General features: G+C 42.3%; 1 protein-coding gene across 4 annotated transcripts in view; it reads left to right on the top strand.

Annotated features, from left to right (window-relative positions):
- Window positions 1-22,308, top strand: part of LOC115203793 (calcium/calmodulin-dependent protein kinase type II subunit beta) — a 61,660-nt gene extending 39,352 nt beyond the window's left edge. For 3 of the 4 annotated variants that reach the window (XM_029768794.1, XM_029768793.1, XM_029768791.1), the window contains exons 13-21: window positions 3,713-3,784; window positions 8,026-8,060; window positions 16,311-16,370; window positions 17,175-17,213; window positions 17,799-17,844; window positions 18,764-18,839; window positions 19,196-19,290; window positions 19,495-19,734; window positions 19,836-22,308. In XM_029768794.1, the coding sequence (XP_029624654.1) occupies window positions 3,713-3,784; window positions 8,026-8,060; window positions 16,311-16,370; window positions 17,175-17,213; window positions 17,799-17,844; window positions 18,764-18,839; window positions 19,196-19,290; window positions 19,495-19,730 (659 nt within the window). In that variant the 3' untranslated portion in view covers window positions 19,731-19,734; window positions 19,836-22,308. The remainder of the gene's footprint in view (window positions 1-3,712; window positions 3,785-8,025; window positions 8,061-16,310; window positions 16,371-17,174; window positions 17,214-17,798; window positions 17,845-18,763; window positions 18,840-19,195; window positions 19,291-19,494; window positions 19,735-19,835) is intronic. The other variant, XM_029768795.1, reaches the window with a different exon arrangement.
- Window positions 22,309-22,747: the final 439 nt, after the last annotated feature.

The raw sequence follows: 22,747 nt of genomic DNA, 5'->3' as shown, positions 1-22,747 counted from the left end.
GCTGCAACTCCCGTATGGACTCGGGAGAGGCAAAGGTCGAGAGCCGTGCGTCTTCCGAAACACAACCCAACCAAGCCACACTGCTTCTTGACACAATGCCCACCAATGTGTCAGAGGAAACACCGTACACCTGGCGACTGTGTCAGCAGCGTGCACTGCGCCCGGCCAAGGACATGTGCAATGGGACAAGGACATCCCTGCCGGCCAAACTCTGGCCCTAACCCGGACAATGCTGGGCCAATTGTACGCCACCCCATGGGTCTCCCGGTCACGTCAAGCTGCGACAGAGCCTGTACTCGAACCCAGAATCTCTAGTGGCACAGCTAGCACTGCAATGCAGTGCCTTAGACCACTGCACCACTCAGGAGGTCGACTTGAGTGGGATTTGTGCCACAAATGCTAAAACATTAGCATTTAGAAACAAATCAAATTTGTGGTGTGGACTACCTGTGAAATGCTTACTTACCGGCCCTTCCCAACAATGCAGAGAGAAAGAAGATGGAAAGTTAAACACGTAATAATAGATACACAATGAGTAACAATAACTTGGCTACTATATACAAAGGGTACCAGTACCGACTCGATGTGCAAGGGCACAAGGTAATTGAGGTACACTACATGGCCAAAAGTATGTGGACATGACTTCACATTAGTGGATTCGGTCTATTTCAGCCACCCCCGTTTTTGACAGGTGTATAAAATCGAGCACACAGCCATGCAATCTCGATAAACAAACATTGGTCGTAGAATGGCCAGTACTGAAGAGCTCAGTGACGTTCAATGTGGCACCGTCATAAGATACCACCTTTCCAACAAGTCAGTTCATCAAATTTCTACCCTGCTAGAACTGCCCCGGTCAATTGTGAATGCTGTTATTGTGAAGTGGAAACATCTAGGAGCAACAATGGCTTGGCTGCAAAGTGGTAGTCCACACAAGCGCAGCTTGACAAAATTGTCTGTCCTCGGTTGTAACACTCACTACCGAGTTCCAAACTGACTCAGCACAAGAACTGTTTGTCGGGAGCTTCATGAAATGGGTTTCAATGGCCGAGAAGCCGTACACAAGCCTAAGATCACCATGCTTCACCATCTGGCAGTCTGACGGATGAATCTGGGTTTGGCGGATGCCAGGAGAATGCTACCTGCCTAACTGTAAAGGTTGGTGGAGGAGGAATAATGGTCTGGGGTTGTTTTTCATGGTTCAGGCTAGGTCCCTTAGTTCCAGTGAAGGGAAATCGCTATAGCATACAATGACATTGTGTGGCATACCACTTTGCAGCCAAGCTGTTGTTGCTCCTAAATGTTTCCACTTCACAATAACAGCATTCACAGGTGACTACCACAATTCTGTATACATCTGGCCCTTCTTTGGACACTGTGCTAACAAACCTCCAAACGAGCTTCAATGCCATACAACACTCCTTCCGAGGTCTCCAACTGCTTTTAAATGCAAGTAAAACTAAGTGCATTCTCTTCAACTGATTGCTGCCCCACCCTCCCGCCCGACTAGCATCACTACTCTGGATGGTTCTGACTTAGAATATGTGGACAACTACAATTACCTAGGTGTCTAGTTAGACTGTAAACTCTCCTTCCAGACTCACATTAAGCATCTCCAATCCAAAATTAAATCTAGAATCAGCTTCCTATTTCGCAACAAAGCCTCCTTCACTCATGCTGCCTTCCCTCGTAAAACTGACTATCCTACCGATCTTTGACTTCGGCGATGTCATTTACAAAATAGCTTCCAAAACTCTACTCAGCAAATTGGATGTAATCTATCACAGTGCCATCCGTTTTGTCACCAAAGCCCCATATACCATCCACCACCACTGTATGCTCTCGTTGGCTGGCTCTCACTACATATTCGTCGCCAAACCCACTGGCTCCAGGTCATCTATAAGCCTATGCTAGGTAAAGACCCGCTTTATCTCAGCTCACTGGTCACCATAGCAACACCCACCCGTAGCACGCGCTCCAGCAGGTATATTTCACTGGTCACCCCCAAAGCAAACACTTACTTTGACCGCCTTTCCTTCCAGTTCTCTGCTGCCAATGACTGGAACGAATTGTAAAAATCACTGCAGCTGGAGTTTTATATCTCCCTCTCTAACTTTAAGCATCAGCTGTCAGAGCAGCTTACCGATCACTGTACCTGTACACAGCCCATCTGTAAATAGCACACCCAACTACCTCATCCCCATATTGTTACTTATCCTCTTGCTCTTTTGCACCTCACCTCAGTATCTCTACTTGCAAATCCTTATCTGCAAATCTATCACTCCAGTGTTAATGCTAAATTGTAATTATTTCGCCTCCATGGCATATTTATTGCCTTACCTCCCTACTCTTCTACATTTGCACACACTGTACATAGATTTTTCTTTTGTGTTATTGACTGTACGTTTGTTTATGTGTAACTCTGTGCTGTTGATTTGTCGCACTGCTTTGCTTTATCTTGGCCAGGTCGCAGTTGTAAATGAGATTTATTAACCTGGTTAAATAAAGGTGAAATTAAAAATAAAATAAACAATTCTAGACGATTCTATGCTTCCAACTTTGTGGCAAGGCCCTTTCCTGTTTCAGCATGACAATGCCCCTGTGGACAAAGCGAGGACAAAAATGGTTTGTCGAGATCGGTGTGGAAGAACTTGACTGGCCTCCACAGAGCCCTGACCTCAACCCCATCAAACACCTTTGGGATGAATTGGAACGCCGACTGCAAATCAGGCCTAATCGTCCAACATCAGTGTCCGACCTCACTAATGCTCTTGTGGATGAATGGAAGCAAGTCCCCACAGCAATGTTAAAGCCTCTAGTGGAAAGCCTTCCCAGAAGAGTGGAGGCTGTTATAGCAGCAAAGGGTGGACCAACTCCATATTAATGGCCATGATTTTGGAATGAGATGTTTAACGAGGATGTGTCCATATACTTTTGGCCATATAGTGTAGATATGTACATATAACTAGGAATAAAGTGACAGATAGTAAACAGCAGCAGCAGTATATGTGATGAGTCAGAAACGTTAGTAAACAGTAGCAGCAGTATATGTGATGAGTCAGAAACGTTAGTTCCAAAAAAGTTCAATGCAGATAGTTCGGGTAGCTATTTGGTTAGCTATTTAAATAACTATTTAGCAGTCTTATGGCTTGGGGACAGAAGCTGTTCAAGGTCCTGTTGGTTCCAGACTTGGTGCATCAGTACCGCTTGCTGTGCAGTAAAAGAGAGAACAGTCTCTGACTTGAAGAGAGGAGTGCCAGCCACTGCCAGGGAAACTAAACCAAAGCATGGATTGCTGTCATACCTTGTACATAGACTGTTTACAGGGTAAGGAAACCAATGTGTAATTTGGTTGAACTATTTCTATAAGAAATATATTCCCTTTGTCACATCCCTACTTCCTCTGCACTCACACTGTGTCTGTTGACCCAGGTAAGATGGGAGGGAGACTTGCGTCTCAGAGTAGGAGGGCTAATCTGAGATCAGTTTAGCCTTTTAGATTATAATGAATGGATAGGGGAGGTACCTGATCCTAGATCAGCACTTACTCTGAGACGCTTGACTTACCTTGGACCTAATGTGACTTCAATCTGTCCTCCTCTTCACACTAACACACTTCTCTCTTCTCTTCCCTCGCTCCTTTCCCCTTTTCTGTTCTTTGCTTTCACTTGTTCTCTGTCTTTCTCTATTTCTCTCCCCCTCTCTGCGTCAGTTGGTAGACAGTCTACATCTCCGGCATCAATCACTACTGTGTCTGGAACTACCGCTGGGATAGTGGAGCAAGGTATCCTCTTTCTCTCCTCCCTCCATCACTCGCTTCTATACCTCCTCCTCCACATGTACACCTTCTCTCTTCTTCTCCCCTCTCCCTCACACTCCTTTCCTCATCCTTCCCTTTTGCACTTCTTGTGTTCTTCCTCTCATCCACTACCTCTATTATCCCTCCCTCCCCCTTCCCTCTCTTCATCCTCCCCTCCCCCTCTAACGAATAAGGCAGCATGCATGGCATGTCCATCTCTCCTCTCTCTCTAACATACTTTACATCCTATCATGCTGAGGGTCATGTATAAAAATGCCCAGTTGCCCATTATTTTGGCTAACATAGTTAGAAGAAGAGATCTAATTTACTTTGAAAGAAGGGTGTCAAAGGAGCATAGGGGGGTTAAAGTCAGTCAGTTAGTATGTCAGTCACCAGATCTCAATCCATTTGAACACGTATTTCTCATGGAAGAATGGTGTCACATCCCTACAATAGAGTTCCAGGCACTTGTGTGTATGTTTTGTACACTGAGTGTTCAAAACATTAGGAACACCTGCTCTTTCCATTACATTGACTGACCAGGTGAAAGCTATGATCCCTCATTGATGTCACCTGTTAAATCCACTTCAATCAGTGTAGATAAAGTGGAGGATACACGTTAAAGAAGGATTTCTGAGCCTTGAGACATGGATTGTGTATGTGTGCCATTCAGAGGGTGAATGGGTAAGGCAAGACAAAATATCTAAGTGCCTTTGAACAGGGTATGGTAGTAGGTGCCAGGCACACCGGTTTGAGTGTGTTAAGGACCACAACACTTTTTCCGCTCAACAGTTTCCTGTACGTATTAAGCAGAGACAAAATGCCAAGATGTCCTTTGGGTGGTGGACCATTCTTGATACATGCAGGAAACTGAGCATGAAAAACCCAGCAGCGTTGCAGTTCTTGACATAACCCGGTACACCTGGCACCTACTACCATACCCTGTTTAAAGGCACTTACATATTTTGTCTCGCCCATTCACACTCTGAATGGCACACATACGCAATCCATGTTTCAAGGATCATTCTTTTAATTATTTAACCGGTCTCCTCCCCTTCATCTAAACTGATTGAAGTGGATTTAACAAGTGATATCAATAAGGGATCATAGCTTTCACCTGGATTCACCTGGTCAGTCCATGTCATGGACCCCTTCCCCTTTTCTACATTTTGTTACATTACAGCCTTATTCTAAAATTGATTAAATAAAAAATGTTCCTCATCAATCTACACATAATACCTGATAGTGACAAAGCAAAAACTGGTTTTTAGAAATGTTAGTAAATGTATAAAAAATCCTAACCAAAATACATTATTTACAGTTGAAGTCGGAAGTTTACATGCACTTAGGTTGGAGTCATTAAAACTCATTTTTCAATCACTCCACACATTTCTTGTTAACAAACCTATAGTTTTGGCAAGTCGGGTAGGACCTCTATTTTGTGCATGACACAAGTACATTTTCCAACAATTGTTTACAGACAGATTATTTAATTTATAATTCACTGTATTACAATTCCAGTGGGTCAGAAGTTTACATACACTACGTTGACTGTGCCTTTAAACAGCTTGGAAAATTCCAGAAAATGATGTCATGGCTTTAGAAGCTGCTGATAGGCAAATTGACATCATTTGAGTCAATTGGAGGTGTAACTGTGGATGTATTTCAAGGCATACCTTCAAACTCAGTGCCTCTTTGCTTGACATCATGGGAAAATCAAAGGAAATCATGCACAAAGTAGATGTCCTAACCGACTTCCCAAAACTATAGTTTGTTAACAAGAAATTTGTGGAGTGGTTGAAAAGGGGTTTTAATGACTCCAACCTAAGTGTTTGTAATCTTCCGACTTCAACTGTAAGTATTCAGACCCTTTGTTAGGAGACTTGAAATTGAGCTCAGGTGCATCCTGTTTCCATCCTTGAGATGTTTCTACAACTTAATTGGAGTCCACCTGTGGTAAATTCAATTGATTGGACATGATTTGGAAAGGCACACACCTGTCTATTTAAGGTCCCACAGTTGACAGTGCATGTCAGAGCAAAAACCAAGTCATGGAGTCGAAGGAATTGTCCGAAGAGCTCCAAGACAGGATTGTGTCGAGGCACAGATCTGCAGAAGGGTACCAAAAAACGTTTGCAGCATTGAAGGTCCTCAAGAACACAGTGGCCTCCATCATTCTTAAATGGAATAAGTTTGGGCAATCTGGGGAGAAGGGCTTTGGTCATGGAGGTGACCAAGCACCCGATGGTCACTCTGACAGAGCTCCAGAGTTCCTCTGTGGAGATGGGAGAACCTTCCAGAAGGACAACCATCTCTGCAGCACTCCACCAATCAGGCCTTTATGGCAGAGTGGTCAGACGGAAGCCACTCCTCAGGAAAAGGCACATGACAGCCCGCTTGGAGTTTGCCAAAGGCACCTAAAGGACTCTCAGACCATGAGAAATAAGATTCTCTGGTCTGATGAAACCAAGATTGAAGTCTTTGGCCTGAATGCCAAGCGTCACATCTGGAAGAAACCTGGCACCATCCCTACGGTGAAGCATGGTGGTGGCAGCATCATGCTGTGGCGATGTTTTTCAGCAGCAGGTACTGGGAGACTAGTCAGGATGAAGGCAAAGATTAATGGAGCAAAGTACAGAGAGACCCTTGATGAAAACCTGCTCCAGAGCACTCAGGACCTCAGACTATAAAATGCTATAGCTCAAATCCGCTTACTGCAGTAAATGAAATAAGAACATTTACTTGTTTTGAAGAAATGTAAAGGTCTCTCCTTTTGATTACAATAATTCCATGACATTCATCCTGAGAGTTTAAGAGGATCTGCAGAGAAGAATGGGAGAAACTCCCCAAATACAGGTGTACCAAGCTTGTAAGGTCATACCCAAGAAGACTCGAGGCTGACAAAGGTGCTTCAACAAAGTACTGAGTGAAGGGTCTGAATTTCTAAAAACCTGTTTTTGCTTTGTCATTAGGTATTGTGTGCAGATTGATGAGGGGAAAAATGATTTCATCCGTGTGTGTGTTTGAGAGTGAAAGTGTTAATTCATACAGAAACGCAAGCTCTTATGAGTATCTATGTGTGTGCGCATGTGTATGCGCATGTGTATGATATATTTCTATTGTAATGCCGCTGGTGGGTGCAAGATCTCCACTATCGTCTAGGCTTAATGTGCTCAGCCTGTAATACACTTGTGTCCCCCGGTGACCGGTTCGTACATAAAACATTGTCCATTCAGGCTGTAAAGGCATCAGTTTCCACCTTAACTAGCTTTAATGGCGTGCCGCTGGGGAAAAAACTGGAAAAATATGCATACTCTCTTAATATAACACCATTTTCCACCACCATTTCCGGATTTTCATATGACTTCCGGGTGTTGTGCACCGTGTTCAGCCAATCAGGTTGTAGCAGTCTGTTTACCCCTGGCTGACCGTGGGGCACAACATCAGGGAGTAGCATTAGCCACTCTATCAAGGTGGTGGAAAATTGGGTTATTAAGACAGTACGTCTATTTAACCAGTTTTTTGGGCCGGTGGTACACCATTAAAGCTAGTTAAAGAGGAAACCAATAATTTTGCAGCCTGATTAGAGGATGTTTTATGTACGAACCGGTTACCAGGAAACACGAGTGTATTACCGGCTGAGCACATTAAGCCTAGACAATAGTTGAGCTCTAGCGGCTGCCTAGGCTAGTAAAGAATGTCTGTATCATCATTTTCATGGCGCTTCATACTATATTATATTCCTGTATTATATTCCCGGAGAGGAATCCCCTAATCTTAATCTGAGTGAATCCCACCTGCCTCTGAGATTAACAAAGCCATTATTATACACCTGCTTCTCCATTCCATATTCCCCTGCCATTTGACCCCTAATCCCGTGTGTGTGTGTGTGTGTTGTGGGAGTGTTTATGAATGTTTTAGTGTGTGTTAGTTTGTAAGGGTTTACAGTAGTTTGTGTGTCTTTACAAGATTGAGTGTGTTGGCACTGTTTATAGTTTGGCGTTTGAGTGTGTTGGCTTTCGAGAGCTCTGTGTGTGTGTGTGTGTGTGTGTGTGTGTGTGTGTGTGTGTTAGAGGGTTTGTTGAGTTTGCAGACAGAGTTCAGTGTGTGTGTTAGCTAGCTAGGAGTAAGATAGGTATCGACACTCATGCGTGTGTATGTTTTAGTAAAAGAGTGTGTATGATGAGTACTTTTCCCTCTGAGTGTGTTCTAAATCTCTTTCGCAGCCAAGAGTCTCCTCAACAAGAAGGCTGATATCAAGGTAAGACACAAAAACAAGTTTATCCTCCCCTCTCCTCTCTATCTGCCTCTCCTGCAATTGACAGTGATGTGCTGTGTTTTGTGGGCATGCTCTTTGGGTGTGTGAGTGTGTGTTTATTCTCACTCTTTGTGTACACTGGGCATTATGTCAGTGTCGCCTCTGTGTGTGTATGTGTAGCCTATTAGTCTGACTTTCCAGCATAGTCGGATGCGCTCTAGCTATGTAGTTAGAATGTAACATTCATGTGGACTAAACATACTGTATATATAACATAAGCTGTTCTTTTTTTGTGAGCAATCTGCATAAAAAGATAACCCAGACCCATTTCCCACTCAGTCCCCATCCACCCGCCTACATCATCCCTCCCCACCTGGAAACCATGCTTTCCACCCCGTCTTCCTTTACTAGCACCATTTATTCTCGCTGTAGATCATTCTGATATTATAACTTCTAATAGTAACTGTATGCACTGGTTAAATGGCAGAGAGTGATGTGGTTGCCATCTTAGAACTTAAAAACATTCACAGCAGTGCTGCATGTCAGCAGTAATCTTCTCTGATTGATTGAGAGATTCAAGGGGCTATAATCGTTAAGTAGCACAATAGGTGGAAACCATTGAATATTTAAAATCATGCACTTCAAAATTAATTTTGTAATTTTTCCACAGAAGCATTTACAGTGCCTTCAGAAAGTATACACACCCCTTGACTTTTTCCACATTTCGGCAGAATGAGTTTTAAATTAATTTAATTGAGAATGTGTGTCTCTGGACTGTCAAAGTGGAATTATGTTTTTTTTCTCATTCTTCTTTTCTTTTACAAATTAATAAAAAATTAAAAACTGAAAATTCTTGAGTCAATAAGTATTCAAACCCTTTTTTATGACAAGCCTAAATAAGTTCAGGTGTAAAAAAAAAAAATGTCACAAGTCACATAATTAGTTGCATGGACTTACTCTGTGTGCAATAATAGTGTTTAACATGATTTTTGAATGACTACCTCATATCTGTACCCTCTACATTATCTGAAAGATCCCTCAGTCGAACAGTGATTTCAAACGCAGATTCAACCACAAAGACCAGGGAGGTTTTCCATTGCCTCACAAAGGGCACCTATTGGTAAAAAAATTTTTTAAAGCAAACATTGAATATCCCTTTGAGCATAGTGAAGTTATTAATTACACTTTGGATGGTGTATCAATACACCCAGTCACTACAAAGATACAGGCGTCCTTCCTAACTCATTGCAGGAGAGGAAGAAAACCGCTCAGGGATTTCACCATGAGGCCCATGGAAGCCTGTACAGAATCCAAATATTCCAAAACATGCTTCCTGTTTGCAATAAGGCACTAAATTAAAACTGCAAAAAATGTGGCAAAAACCAAAGCGGTATGTTTAGGGCAAACACAACACATTCAAGAATGGTGGTGGCTGCATCATGCTATGGGTATGCTTGTCATCGGCAAGGACTAGGAAGTTTTTTGGGATAAAAATAAACGGAATAGAGCGAAGCACAGGCAAAATCCTAGAAGAAAACCTGGTTCTGCTTTCCAACAGACACTGGGAGACCAATTCACCTTTCAGCAGGACAATAACCTTAAACACAAGGCCAAATATATACTGGAGTTGCTTACCAAGATGACATGAAATGTTCCTGAGTGGCCTAGTTACTGGTTGGACTTAAATCCGCTTGAAAATCTATGGCAAGACTTGAAAATTGCTGTCAAGCAATGGTCAACGGGATACCAAGGTCATATTTTTCCATATTCTGTTCCAGTTTAAGGCCAGGCAACACAGGCAAAAATTGTGATTTTGCTTCCATCTGTCAATTTTCAGATTTTGGAATATTTTGCAACTAACTTCCATACTTTCATAAAATGTACAAATAAGTCGGCAGTAATGTATATAAATATTTTATTTGTATCATTTTATACCAACTCCGTCAACGACACCTACCATAAATGTCGTTCTTGATAGCATGTTTCATGTAGAACTTCAACCGCTATTTTTAAAACTCTCCATGTTGAATCATGTCATTCAAAGGCTTGTTTTCCCGAAGCATATCGTAAGCTAGTCCATACATGGCTATATCCTTTGTAGACGTAGTGCTTCGTGCTGACAGATTAGTAATTTCCTGACATCCGATTGGTTACTGGCATTTAAAGGCCCTTTCCGGCAACCTGATTGGTTAAAATGTCTCACATGCTGCGCAGCACTTTGTTTGAAAATATCTCCCGCGAAGAATCAACGTAAAGAGAGACAAAATGAGAAAATCTTGAAAAATATACCTACAGTAGGTGAATAAAAATAGGCGATCTCAGTTAGCCAATGCGAGAAAAGCAGTGAATGAAAGAAAAAATCTGCCTGATCCGCCGATCGAGGCAGGTAGAGGAGGAAAAGGAGGTAGCCCGCAGCAAAGCGTTGAGATGCAAATTAATTGAGATAAAGATGACAACTAGCAGCAATCAACCAGACAGCAGCCAGCCAACAGTGGGTTTTATTCCACATGTCTCAAATGAACCAACTTGTACATGATTTGATTTGCCCTAAGTGTCTAAACACTGGACTGAAAATCACCATAGCCTTCACCACCCAGTGATTCTGTAATTCTGTCATGATAGAATGTGCAGACTGTGAAGGTGATCGAGATGCATTTGGATAAGTATTTACACTTCCTCCAGGCTGCAGGAGTGCTCCAGGGGAGATGGTTCTTCTAGCCCACGAACTTGGACTTGGTTATGCAAATATTAAGAAAATAAGCAAAGTCCTAGGGATTCCTTCATTGAGTCTCAGCTCATATTTGTATTTTAATTTATTATGGATCTACTCTTCCTGGGGTCTAGCAAAATGAAGGCAGTTTATACATTTTAAAACATTACAATACATTCACAGATTTCACAACACACTGCGTGCCCTCAGGCCCCTACTCCACCACTACCACATATCTACAGTACTAAATCCATGTGTATGTATAGTGCGTATGTTATCGTGTGTGTACAGTTGAAGTCGGATGTTTACATACACCTTTAGCCAAATACATTTAAACTCAGTTTTTCACAATTACTGACATTTAATCCTTGTAAAAATTCCCAGTCTCAGGTCAGTTAGGGTCACCACTTTATTTTAAGAATGTTAAATGTCAAAATAATAGTAGAGAGAATTATTTATTTCAGCTTTTATTTCTTTCATCACATTCCCAGTGGGTCAGAAGTTTACATACACTCAATTAGTATTTGGTAGCATTGCCTTTAAGTTGTTTAACTTTGGTCAAATGTTTCGGGTAGCCGCATTGCCGGCGCAGCCAGTATGGCAGCAGCCACGTTCAATGAGGGAGCCACTGCTATAACAAATGTGATGAACAAATTGTGGCTTGACAGCACTTTGGTGACATTGGAGCAATCAGAGAGGAGTTGTGAGAGCTGATGCTGCTTCAATGGAGTGTGCCAAGCGTAGGCGCAGGTCCCATGACACAGTCAAGAAAGTAAAGCGTTATGCAAATGTATTTGTAAAAGGTATATTTGATGTTTATTTGTCAGTTTAGAAGTGATATATGAATAAGAGTTTAATGTGACATAAATTGTAATATTTATGGAAACTGCATTTTTAATTGCATTAGCCTATCTTTATCGCCATTTTATCAAAATGAATGAATTGGTGCGCCAATTCATTTTTCTCAGTCTTCAAAGGACATACATTCCCATTATTCCACACACAGGTTCTTAGATCTTATAGTCAGAATTTTACAGAGGCTTTTTTTAATATCTTGTGTCGTTTTGATTTTAACTGTCATTTTATCTGTAAATATATGCAAAATATGCATCCATCATACATGTGAATAGGGTTTTTTAAATAATTATATGAAATGACAATATTTTAATAAAATGATCTGTAAAAGTCTGATTATTGAGTTTCATATCACAATAAAACAAAAACAAAAACTTTCTGCCTGGAAGCAATGTGTTGAAAAACAGATTCTTGTAAAATGCAAATTAGTGAATATTTAAGGTCAGTTTGCCTTATTTGCATATCATTTTAAAATGAATACAACTTATAAAACTTATATAATACAATAATATATTGTATTTATGTATACTTTCAACTGGTAAAGTTTCAGTCTGATGAGAGTAAAGGGAAAAAAATCCCTATTAGCCTGTGGTGCCTCGCCTTGAGCATGGTTCAGATTCAATTAGATCTGTGGACCATACCTTTTTAATGGCGTGCTCAGAATATGAGCTTTCCAAAAGTGTGTATATATTATAGAAATCAGTCCTTTCTCGGGCCCAGATTATTTATTTATAAATCCCATAATTGGGTGGTTCGGTAGTTGGGTTTCATAAGGGAGTCCATAGGCCAGCATAGCTGACTTAAATTGTAAATAGAAAAAAGGATTTGGCTCGTAATGTGTATGTATCTTTCAAATCTTGGAATGTTCTCAAACCATTACTGTCCATGATATCCGCAAGGGTACGGATTCCACATTTGGACCATTGGGGGGATGCAAAAGGCCGCCCTCAAGATCGCGAGGCATTATTGTGAAATATTGGAGTATGGGCATGCCATTTTGATTCCCAGTTAAGTTGTTTTTCAATTTTACGCCAAATAGAAATTGTGTGAACATAAGCTGTTCCATAGAATAGAGTTTTAGATGGGTGAAAAATTACAATCAATGGAGTTTCGTCAGCCTTAAGGACAGATTCTGCTGGCATTGATACACTAACACAGCATAGGTTGTACACACAGATTACACACACACTAAACAGTATCCCAGCCACATATTTCACCTATGACCTTTGACCTGAGGACAGAGCTGTCAGGTGTATAACCCATCCTCAACCTCTATAATCTCCATCTTTCTCCCTCCATCTTTCCCTCTTTCTCTACCCCTTCTCTCTATCCCTCTCTCTGTCTCTCTCTCTCTCTCTGGGTGGCAGGGTGCTAATCTCAGATTATTTCTCTCATGATTAATCTGTCGTCATGTAATCTTTCTCTGTACAACCATCTGCACTCCCTTCTTCCCTCTCTCTTACTCTCTGTTCCTCTCTCACTGACATCACAGCAGCACTCTGCAAACTACGCTAGAGCTACAGAGCCTAGTGATAGTATACACACCCCTTGCACAGTTGTCACATTTTGCTGCCTTAAAATGTAATTCAAAAAGTGTAACATTCAATGTTCTACACAACCTGCTCCACATTTTCAAAGAGAAAGAAAAAGTATAGAAATGTTTCTAAATTTAAGGTCCAGTGCAGTAAAAAAAAACCGTGATGTCACCAGGCAATCCAAAAACTTCATCCCACTCCATCCCCAACAACCTGAAATTTCCGGCAGTCTTTTCAAACAGCTCTTACAATAAATAGGGCATTTTCAGAATTTTCACATTTTCATAGTATTATTCCAAACTCATAGATGCTGGAGTGTTGGTCAGGATCAAAATAAATATTAAAGGAGCAAAGCCCAGGTCTTTTGAATACCTAATCCTGGGATAGATTTGTATTTTCCAGCGGGCCCATAATCACATTTTTATGCAAAAGACTCACAACAGGCTTTCCAAGAGTGTTCCTGAGGGGTCCAGTGTCAGTGCTGGCTTCAATCTCCTTGAAAATCAGAGACAAGGTTTGAATATTGCTGTCCATCAATGACTCCCAACCCAATTGAGTTTGAGCAATTTTGACAAAAACAATGGATATCCTGTATGCTGCCCTAAGAGTTGGTAGAATCTTATTCAAAATGATTTACAGCTGTAATTGCTGCCAAAGGTGCTTCCACCAAGTGTTAACTCTGGGGTGTGAAGACATATGCAATCAAGACATCTTAGGTAGTTTTTTTTGGGGTGAAAATGTTCTATAGTTTTCCTTCACTTTAAAAATGTGGAGCTGCTGGTGTAGATCAATAGGAAAAAAATGCAAATGTAATAAATTGTTAGATTTCATTTTAAGGCAGAAAAATGTGACAACTGTGCAAGGGGTGTGTAGACTTTCACTAGGCTCTGTATTTGGGTTCAGAACACACACACACACACACACACACACACACTACTGTATCTCCCTATGAGCAACGGGCAGTTGTGATCTATCTGTGCAGCCCAGTGGTTACATACTGTAACTAACAGGAATGGACCAGGACCACTTACTCTACCACTTTCCCTCTCTTTGTCTGAATCACCCATTCATCTATCCTCTCCACCCCTCTCTCTCTCTCTCCATCAACCCCCGCCACCACCACTCTCCACCACCTCAATGATGAAATGGGTTCTCCTACGCTGGGTTGGGTGTGTTTGAATGTGTGTGTGTGTGTGTGTGTTCTGTCGGATGAGAATGCTACTCTTGCTGTGTGTCTGAACTTTGGGAACCAGGAAGACAGATATAGAGCTACAATATCATCCGCTGCACCACTGGCGTTGCTTAGCAATCATCTCAATACACACACACACACACGTTTTCTTTCTTATATTTTTGCTATGGGGCAGTATTCTACATCCACTAGCTATATATCCATTCCATTTATATCCACCATATAGGAGTATAATCGGTATTTGGTCTCTAACATTTCAATGATTATGTGTTTGATTATTTTATTGTTTCTATATTGTTCTAGGATCATTTGTGTAACTGTAAATCATTCCTTTTTACATACAATCCACACTCATCCTCAGCATTCTTCATACCCCTTATGGTGTTCATGTCCATCTCACTTTCTCCTCCATCTCATCACTTCATCCAGAGATGGAAATCCAGCCCCAAAATTCACATCTTGGTGAGGATATCATTGTATTCCTCTTCTCCTCTCTTCCTCCCTTTTCTTCTCTTTCTCTCCACCCCTTTTCCTCTCCCTCCTCCCCTGTTTCTTTCCTCTTCTTCTCTCGCCACCTCCTTTCTTTCTCTCTTCTCTCTCATCCTCTTTTCCTCCTCTCTTCCCTCCTCATCTCCTCTCTTCTTCCTCTCCTCTTCTCCTGTCTGCCTTCTCTATCACATTTTCAATTGTCTCTTACTCATCCTCTCTTCATGAGTCACTTGTCAGTGATTGCTCATTCAGACAGTCCACCTGAGTGTGTGTGAGAGAGACAGACAGATATGCTATGTTGCATTGTTACGGTTGTGACATGACAAAGTATTATGCGACTTGGTATGAGGGGCTAGCCATTCTCCCAAACACAATCAGTTATTGTGTGTGTTTCCTCTCTCTTTTCTAGTCTCTAAAGTGTCTGTGTTCTGGTTTATGTTGTTGGTCTTGGTCAAATATACCACGTTCCAGGTTCCACTAAAACTTCTGATATGCTTTGATATGATTGATGGAATTGGAGTGCTTCTCGCTACATCTCACACATGCTCGTTGGGTAGGTGGTACAACGGAAGGGGAGTGGTGGGTATGGGTAGGGTCGCAGATGAAGAGACCTAATCCAATTCAGCTCTAAACCATTTGATCTGTTGAGCTTCCAGTTGATCAGACATGTGTTATATGAGCTGTAGGTTGTCTATCTATCTCGGCTCAATCACTTCTAATCCCGCCCACACACACTTACCATGCCCTCTGATAGGTTGGCTGCACACTAACCAGACCCTCTGACAGGTTGGCTGCACACCCACTGACTCACAGTATTGATCCTGCCCAGTATATCAGTCCAGTGCGATTGAATGAGTCCGTTTCCTGATAGATATAGACCACAGCCATATTAGCCTCAGCGGGGTCGTAATATGCCAATAAAGGAAGCGGTTCAATTCCCTATTCCTTTCATCTATCTCTCCATCTACACTTCTCTCTATATCTGTCAATTGTCAGTCAAGTGTGGGGGGGTGGTCTTGACGAGAATTTAAAAAAAAACTGTTGTAGTATGTTCTGTACTGTTCAACCAATCCAGTAAATGTGGAGGAGGAGTTAAGATGGAATGTCGCCTTGTTAATGTCCAAAAACAGAAGTCACGTCATGGGCTCTCTCTTCCATTTCCCCTGAAAACCGGAACATCCGGTTGTTTACGACCCCGCTGAGGCTAATATGGCTATGGTCTATATCTAGCAGGAAACGGACTCATTCAATCGCAATGGACTGATATACTGGGCAGGATCAATACTGTGAGTCAGTGGGTGTGCAGCCAACCTATCAGAGGGTGGTCCGGGGGTGGCAGCTTAACCACTAGACCAGCCTCCGGCACATATGCCTTATATCTAACCTCACCCACATCATTACACCCACACCTCTCACTTTCCCTGTCTGTTGTGCCATAATTTAACCCATTTTTTTTTGGTCCACTGCTGCAGCCTAACAGCACGAGAAACAGCACAGTCACCAGCCCCAAAGGAACCCCCTCTGCTGCACTGGTACACTCCTCCTTTATATATCACTCCATCTCCCTCTGTCTCTATTCAGCTTTATTCTCTATTTGTCTCTGTCAGTCTCGATTTCCTCTGTGTTTTTGTTGGTCTGTATCGGTTTTTCTCACTGTCTGTCTGTGTCTGTTTCTTTCTCTCTCCATATCGATCTGTCTTTGTCTCCGTCTTTGTCTCTGCATCTGTCTCTCTTTCTGTCTTTGTCTTTGCCTGTCTGAACCCCTCATCGCCTACCTGTCAGTATTGGTTCTGTGTGCGTGTGATTATTTGCATGTGTGTTTTTGTGTGTGTGACTATGTGTACATGTCATGCTCAGTCAGGTTGTAATAGCTTTCAGGTGCCATCATCGAGTAGCTACCATGACTAACTGGTTGAAGCGCAGTCACCAGTCATTGCCCTGTGACATTTGGTCTATTTGTGGGTGATGGTGTTGTGTGTCAGGTGAAGATATGGGTGCTGGTTAGCTTTGGGTTTTGATATGGGTTCATTTTAGGTTCTTGCCAGTGTGAGAGTGCATGGCTATGTGAGACTAGTTTTGGGATTTAGTTTTCTTAGAGGAATTCTTCATATTACCAGTTCCTTCCATTAAGCCTTTGATAACCCTTTCACATGGGAAAATATCTCTTTCTCTTCCATACATTTAACCAGTCTTCTTCTCTCACTCTCTCCCTCCATATCTCTTTCTCTCTCTTTTCTCCGCTCCTACCACTCTGCTCTCGAGCATCCCTATTTCATTTCTTATGTGTCATATCTTTCTCTCTGTTTGTTTCCCCCTCCCTCTCTATCTCTCTATAGGAGCCTCAGACCACTGTTATCCATGTGGATAGGAACAAGGTACATCCTTCTTCCATCCTGCCATCTTTTTCTCTACGCCTCTCATCTTTGTCTTCTCTTGCTTTGTCCTTGGCAAGCTGGTGTGTTAGCGTATTATAGCGCATGCATGCGCACGTGTGTGTGAGTGAGTGAGTGTGTCCGTGCGTGTCTATCATGACTCCTGGTTGGAGAGTGTTGTGTGGGTTGTAGGTCTGGTCTTTGTGTTTTTTTTAGGTCTGGTGATCCTGCATCCCGCAGTCAGACAGACCTGGGAACAGCTGCTTTGTATAATCACATTGACACAAAACTACCCACACTACATTATGTGGAGATATATTGTCCACTATCGCCACCTTGTGGAAGTAAATGTAACTGGGCTCTGTGTGCCATGTCTTGCAAAATCTGGTGGTTTAGACTGGTATAGATCACTGCATGTATGGACAGCACGCTGGATGTGTGTCATATATAAGGTGGACAGCAGGCGAATGCTCTGTTGTGTGTGTGTGTGTGTGTGTGTGTGTGTGTGTGTGTGTGTGTGTGTGTGTGTGTGTGTGTGTGTGTGTGTGTATTGATATGTGTCATTGACATGTCTCTCTGTGTCTACAGGACTCATCCGACAGCAACACCACTATTGAGGATGAGGATGTGAAACGTGAGTCTGACACACACACACACACAGAAAAGAGGGAGAGTTAAAAGGGAGGAGAGGGGAAGGAAGGGCATTTTAGGATGTCCAGCAGCTAAGTATACAGTAAGCTCTCCTGCTGGGCTGCTGAAAGAGAGAAAGAGCAAGGGATAGGGGGAGGGATAAAGGGATAGCGGGAGATGGACCTTCCCTGGTAAGTCTTATCTATGTACAGGAATAGCATGATGAGCTCAACATGCCACACAGGCAATGAGAGAGGGTAGAGGGAAGGAGAAAGGGACAGAGTGAAAGAGGAGTAGGAGAGGAGTGAGGGAAAAGAAAGACAGAAGGAGGGATACGAGGAAAGGGAGAGAAAGGGAAGAATAAAAAAGAAGAGAAAGTGACAGAAGAGAGAGGAAGAGAGTAAAAGAAAGAAAGGAGTTCTCCATTGAGGATGAAATACTTTTCCAGGGAAGGTTCTAGTGACTGTAGCCCAGTGGACTATATCTGGTCAAGTCTTTCTATTGGAGAGGTCTTCATTCTGCATGGCCCTGCATATACCTCTATGGAAACCTGAGTGGCAGGACTGTACATTATGGGTGAGTGTGTATACCATGCTAGGAAAGGGTGTGTGAGTGTACTTATGCGAGGCTCAGAGGATGAGATGGCAATGAGAGAGCAATAAAAAGAGAGAGAGATGAATGACAGGATTTGCCAACATGAATAGCAAGCAGTCTGGTGAGTAACTCTGCTATGACAACAACCCTCACTCTGTAGTTGAGTTACACAATGCAGTGTGTGTTTGTGAGTGTGTGACTATGTTTTGTATGTGTGAATGTACAGTATGTGTGTGAGCTTCTGCTGTGTTCGAGAGTGTAACAATGTGTTTTTCAACCGTTGTACTGTCCCGTACCTGTGGCCACTATGTTATTGGTTCCCTCTGCAGTGCGAAAACAGGAGATCATCAAGATCACTGAGCAGCTGATTGAAGCTGTCAACAATGGAGACTTTGAGGCCTACGCGTGAGTACACTACAACTCGCAGCCTGAACCTTACCATAACACTACACATCTGAGCCTGCACCTGGCCCCAACACTGCAACTCCCAGACTGCACCTCACCCTAATAATGTCTGCTATATTATTGTGCGTAATAAGGTAATTTTGCCAGAGATCTTAGCATTTTAGCTAAGGCAAAATGGTGCCCTATTACTCCTAGCCTGCACCTCACTATAACAATACAACTCCCATTCTGCACCTCACCATCACCCTACAACTAGAGGTTCTAAACTGAAATTGTATGACTGCCATTGTAGCCTGAGCTGTTGCTTTGAGCTGATTTGTTGTGAGCGGATGTATTGTGTTGTGTGTTTTCAACAGGAAGATCTGTGACCCATGCCTGACGTCATTTGAGCCAGAGGCCCTGGGGAACCTAGTGGAGGGCATGGACTTTCACCGGTTCTACTTCGACAACCGTAAGACAAGTATTACACAACCACTACACAACTACTACACAACCATTATACAACCATAATAAGACAACAAGTGTAGACAACCGTAAGACAACCATTACACAACCACAAACAACAGGTACTACAAACAAACCTTTCTCGCCCCCCCACCACACAACAACTACACAACTATTATACAACCTTAAACACATCTATTTCTCCCTCTAGTTCTCTCTAAGAACAGTAAGCCCATCCACACCACCATCCTCAACCCTCACGTCCACCTGATTGGTGAAGACGCCGCCTGCATTGCCTACATCCGGCTCACGCAATTTGTCGATGGCACAGGCCGCCCACGCTCCAGCCAATCAGAGGAGACGAGGGTGTGGCATCGCCGGGAGAGCAAGTGGCAGAACGTTCACTTCCACTGCTCTGGAGCACCGGCCGCACCGCTGCAGCAGTAAACTGGTACACATAAACACACACACGCACAAAACCACGCACACACTCATTCTCTTACTCTCTTACTCACTCACTGTATACGTGTGTGTGTGCTTTTGTCCTTCCAGGAGGAGTAAGAGAGAGGGGAAAGGGAGAAAGAGAGGAGAGGAGGATGGAGAGAGATACCTGCCCCCCCCATCATTGCAGCGCTCCCTAATGCCAGTGCATGCTACTGCAGCGCAACAACACACAACCTCAACCCCTCCTGGACGGACACACACACACAAGCTGCAGCATCTGACTGCTACTCCATTAGAAATGTTTTCAGACTCAAACCAACAGTCCTGTATTCAAGCTCTCCTCTCCCTCTCTACCTCTGCTATAGACCCACCCCTGGCACACATACATATAGGACCTACAGTTTAAATCAAGTGTATTACTGTATTATTATTTATATTATTACTATTACTACTATTGTTGTTATTATTATTATTACTATTATTGCAGCAAGTAAGTTGTTGTTGTTGTTATATTGAAACTGTACACTATCTTTAATGGTCCAGTTGAAACTCTTTAAAGTGGTTTGTCCCTGGTTTGTTCTTAAAGGCAAGCATGACTTCTCCAGTGTTATTCCCAGTGTTATTCCCAGTGAATATTGTTGAGTTGTTCTCCTCCAGTGAAGTCAAATTTTTACTTAACACATGCCCGCATACCAAAATTAGCTACTCAAAATGGTGTTGAGTTACAATTTGCGGGCTTGCATTTTTTCCTGCTTATTTTCATGATGCAAGTACGAAGAACGGACATTTTCCGTAGCTAATGGCATTTTTGCATTGCGTACTTTCTGTAAAGTTTAAGTTAGCTGGTGTATGAACTGACCACACATTGCATAACAAACCCACTGGATTAGTGTAGTTGTGTGTTTTTCCTGCTGTTTTGCTTGTCTTTTATTCCGAAATATGGAAACAGGCTACCCTCTAATGAACTGTATGCTCCCGCACCCCTACCCCACCCCTTTGGCGCGAGAAGACGAGGGAAGGCGATGCAGCATGCACCTTTCTATATTGTTGTTCTTATACTTGATTATCTGTGTGTTGAGCATTGCAAATAATCACTGACTATACCTTACGTTTTAAATGATTACACACTATGCTACAGTTTCATTGTGGTGACTACACTGCATTATTTGCATGAATTTGAAACATGACGATACATTTGGTGTTATTGTTAATTGTGTGGATTTTTTACTGAATGCTGGTGATCTATGAACTCCTATGTCTATTTTCTGAGCTTTGTAAAGTACATCAAAGTATTTTTGTCTGGAGAGTATACCGTCATGATGATGAGGATGATGACGATAATGATGACAAATGTGTAATGATGATGCTGATAAACATGCTTTTGTACAGGCTTTATTGCTGAGGCAGAATGGGTTGGTCACTAACAGTTTCATATGGTTATTGGTTTGATTTTATTGTGAACAGATATGGTACCTATATATATATATATATCCAGGGGCATCATTTATAAAATGTTAGTACGCACAGATTTGATCATAAATTGTCCATATGGCAAAATCCACATCAACGATGTGATGACAATATGCAATTTACATAGATTTTGCATTAAGTTTTGTGATTTATAAATGAAAAGTGCTTTTTTTGTGAACAACTGGGTGTTGACATTTAATCATATTTTAAGAAATGATTATACAATTGTGTGATGGCAGAAATGTAATATAGCAACTTAGAACTTTTATAAATGAAGCCCCTGGTCCAGGGGACCCACATGGTGTGCACTGCAGGCTTTTGTTCCAGCCCAGCACTAACACACCTGATTCACCTAATCAAGGGCTTGATTGTTAATTGATGAGTTGAATCGGGTGCATCAGTGCTGGGCTGGAACAACAACCTGCACATCGTGTGGTTCAGTAGAGTGTACCAGTATATAGTGTCCCTCCCTCCCTGTTGACTTGCCTTGCTGTCTGGCAATGCACTTAATCCTAGGACCCCTAGGGGGAGCCACCATATACACTGAAGCAGCTTGATCTAAAAGGTTTAGAAATTGGGTTAAACATTTGGGCTTGTCCTAAGACTTGCCCTGGCATACACACACTTTAAGGCTCCAGTCACACACAGGGCCATGCACTTTGTGTTTTTCCAGTAGTCCCTCACCTGTGTAGTCTCAGTAATAGGATCAGAGCTAATCAGGCCAGCTAACACCTTCAGGTTAAGGTCACTCAGAGAGATGGCATTACCTCACACGGTCATTGATGAAACGAAAACTGTTTGTGTGCGTGTATATTCGTCCAATCCCCCTCTAGTTACATAAAGCCAACCGCTCCAGTATTAGTAGAGTCCTGTTAGTCCTAACCTTGATTTTAAGTCCTCTGTAGAGAGTCAACTATGGGCTTGCCATCAAGACTCACATCATCCACTTTCACAAGATGAGTTTGTAAATGTGAATCCAATATTTCTCTTCTTGGTTCTTCTTCATTGACGATGAATTCTGTTCTTCCAATGAGCATTCCTCTATAACAATGATGTGTGTTGAGGTGTTATACAATATGTTACCAATAAAGAGAACTCTTGTCAATGCTAAGAACAGCTGTGTCTGGATCTCTTCCTGACACCAAGGGAAACACACATCTGCTAAATCATATTGGGAGCAGAATAAGCACTATTGGCTGAAACCTTGTGTGTGTGTGTTTTTTTACACTTCCTCTTCCAATTATAATGTGGGGAGGTCAAAATAATGAAAAAATATCTACCAAATCTTCATTTTTAAATGTTGTTTACTTATCCTTGCCATTATCGTACCTGATGATAATTGTTTTGCTAACGTACGATCTGGGTCACCGGTTTGCCTGGGAGGGGGTCCCTGGGCAAGAAAAGGTTGAATACCCCTAAATAGGTAATTGATCAGATCAACTGGAATGGATCAGTGAATGCCGACAGAGTTTAGTGTGAGAAACCTGTCCATGCCCAGTTTATCACCAATAAAAGACAAGTACACTCCTTATTATTCTATATTAAAAGCT

Source organism: Salmo trutta, chromosome 12 (genome assembly GCF_901001165.1).
Source record: "Salmo trutta chromosome 12, fSalTru1.1, whole genome shotgun sequence".
Taxonomy (NCBI): Eukaryota; Metazoa; Chordata; class Actinopteri; order Salmoniformes; family Salmonidae; genus Salmo; species Salmo trutta.
Note: the sequence above shows the minus strand (reverse complement) of the source record. Positions and strands in the feature narration are given on the sequence as shown.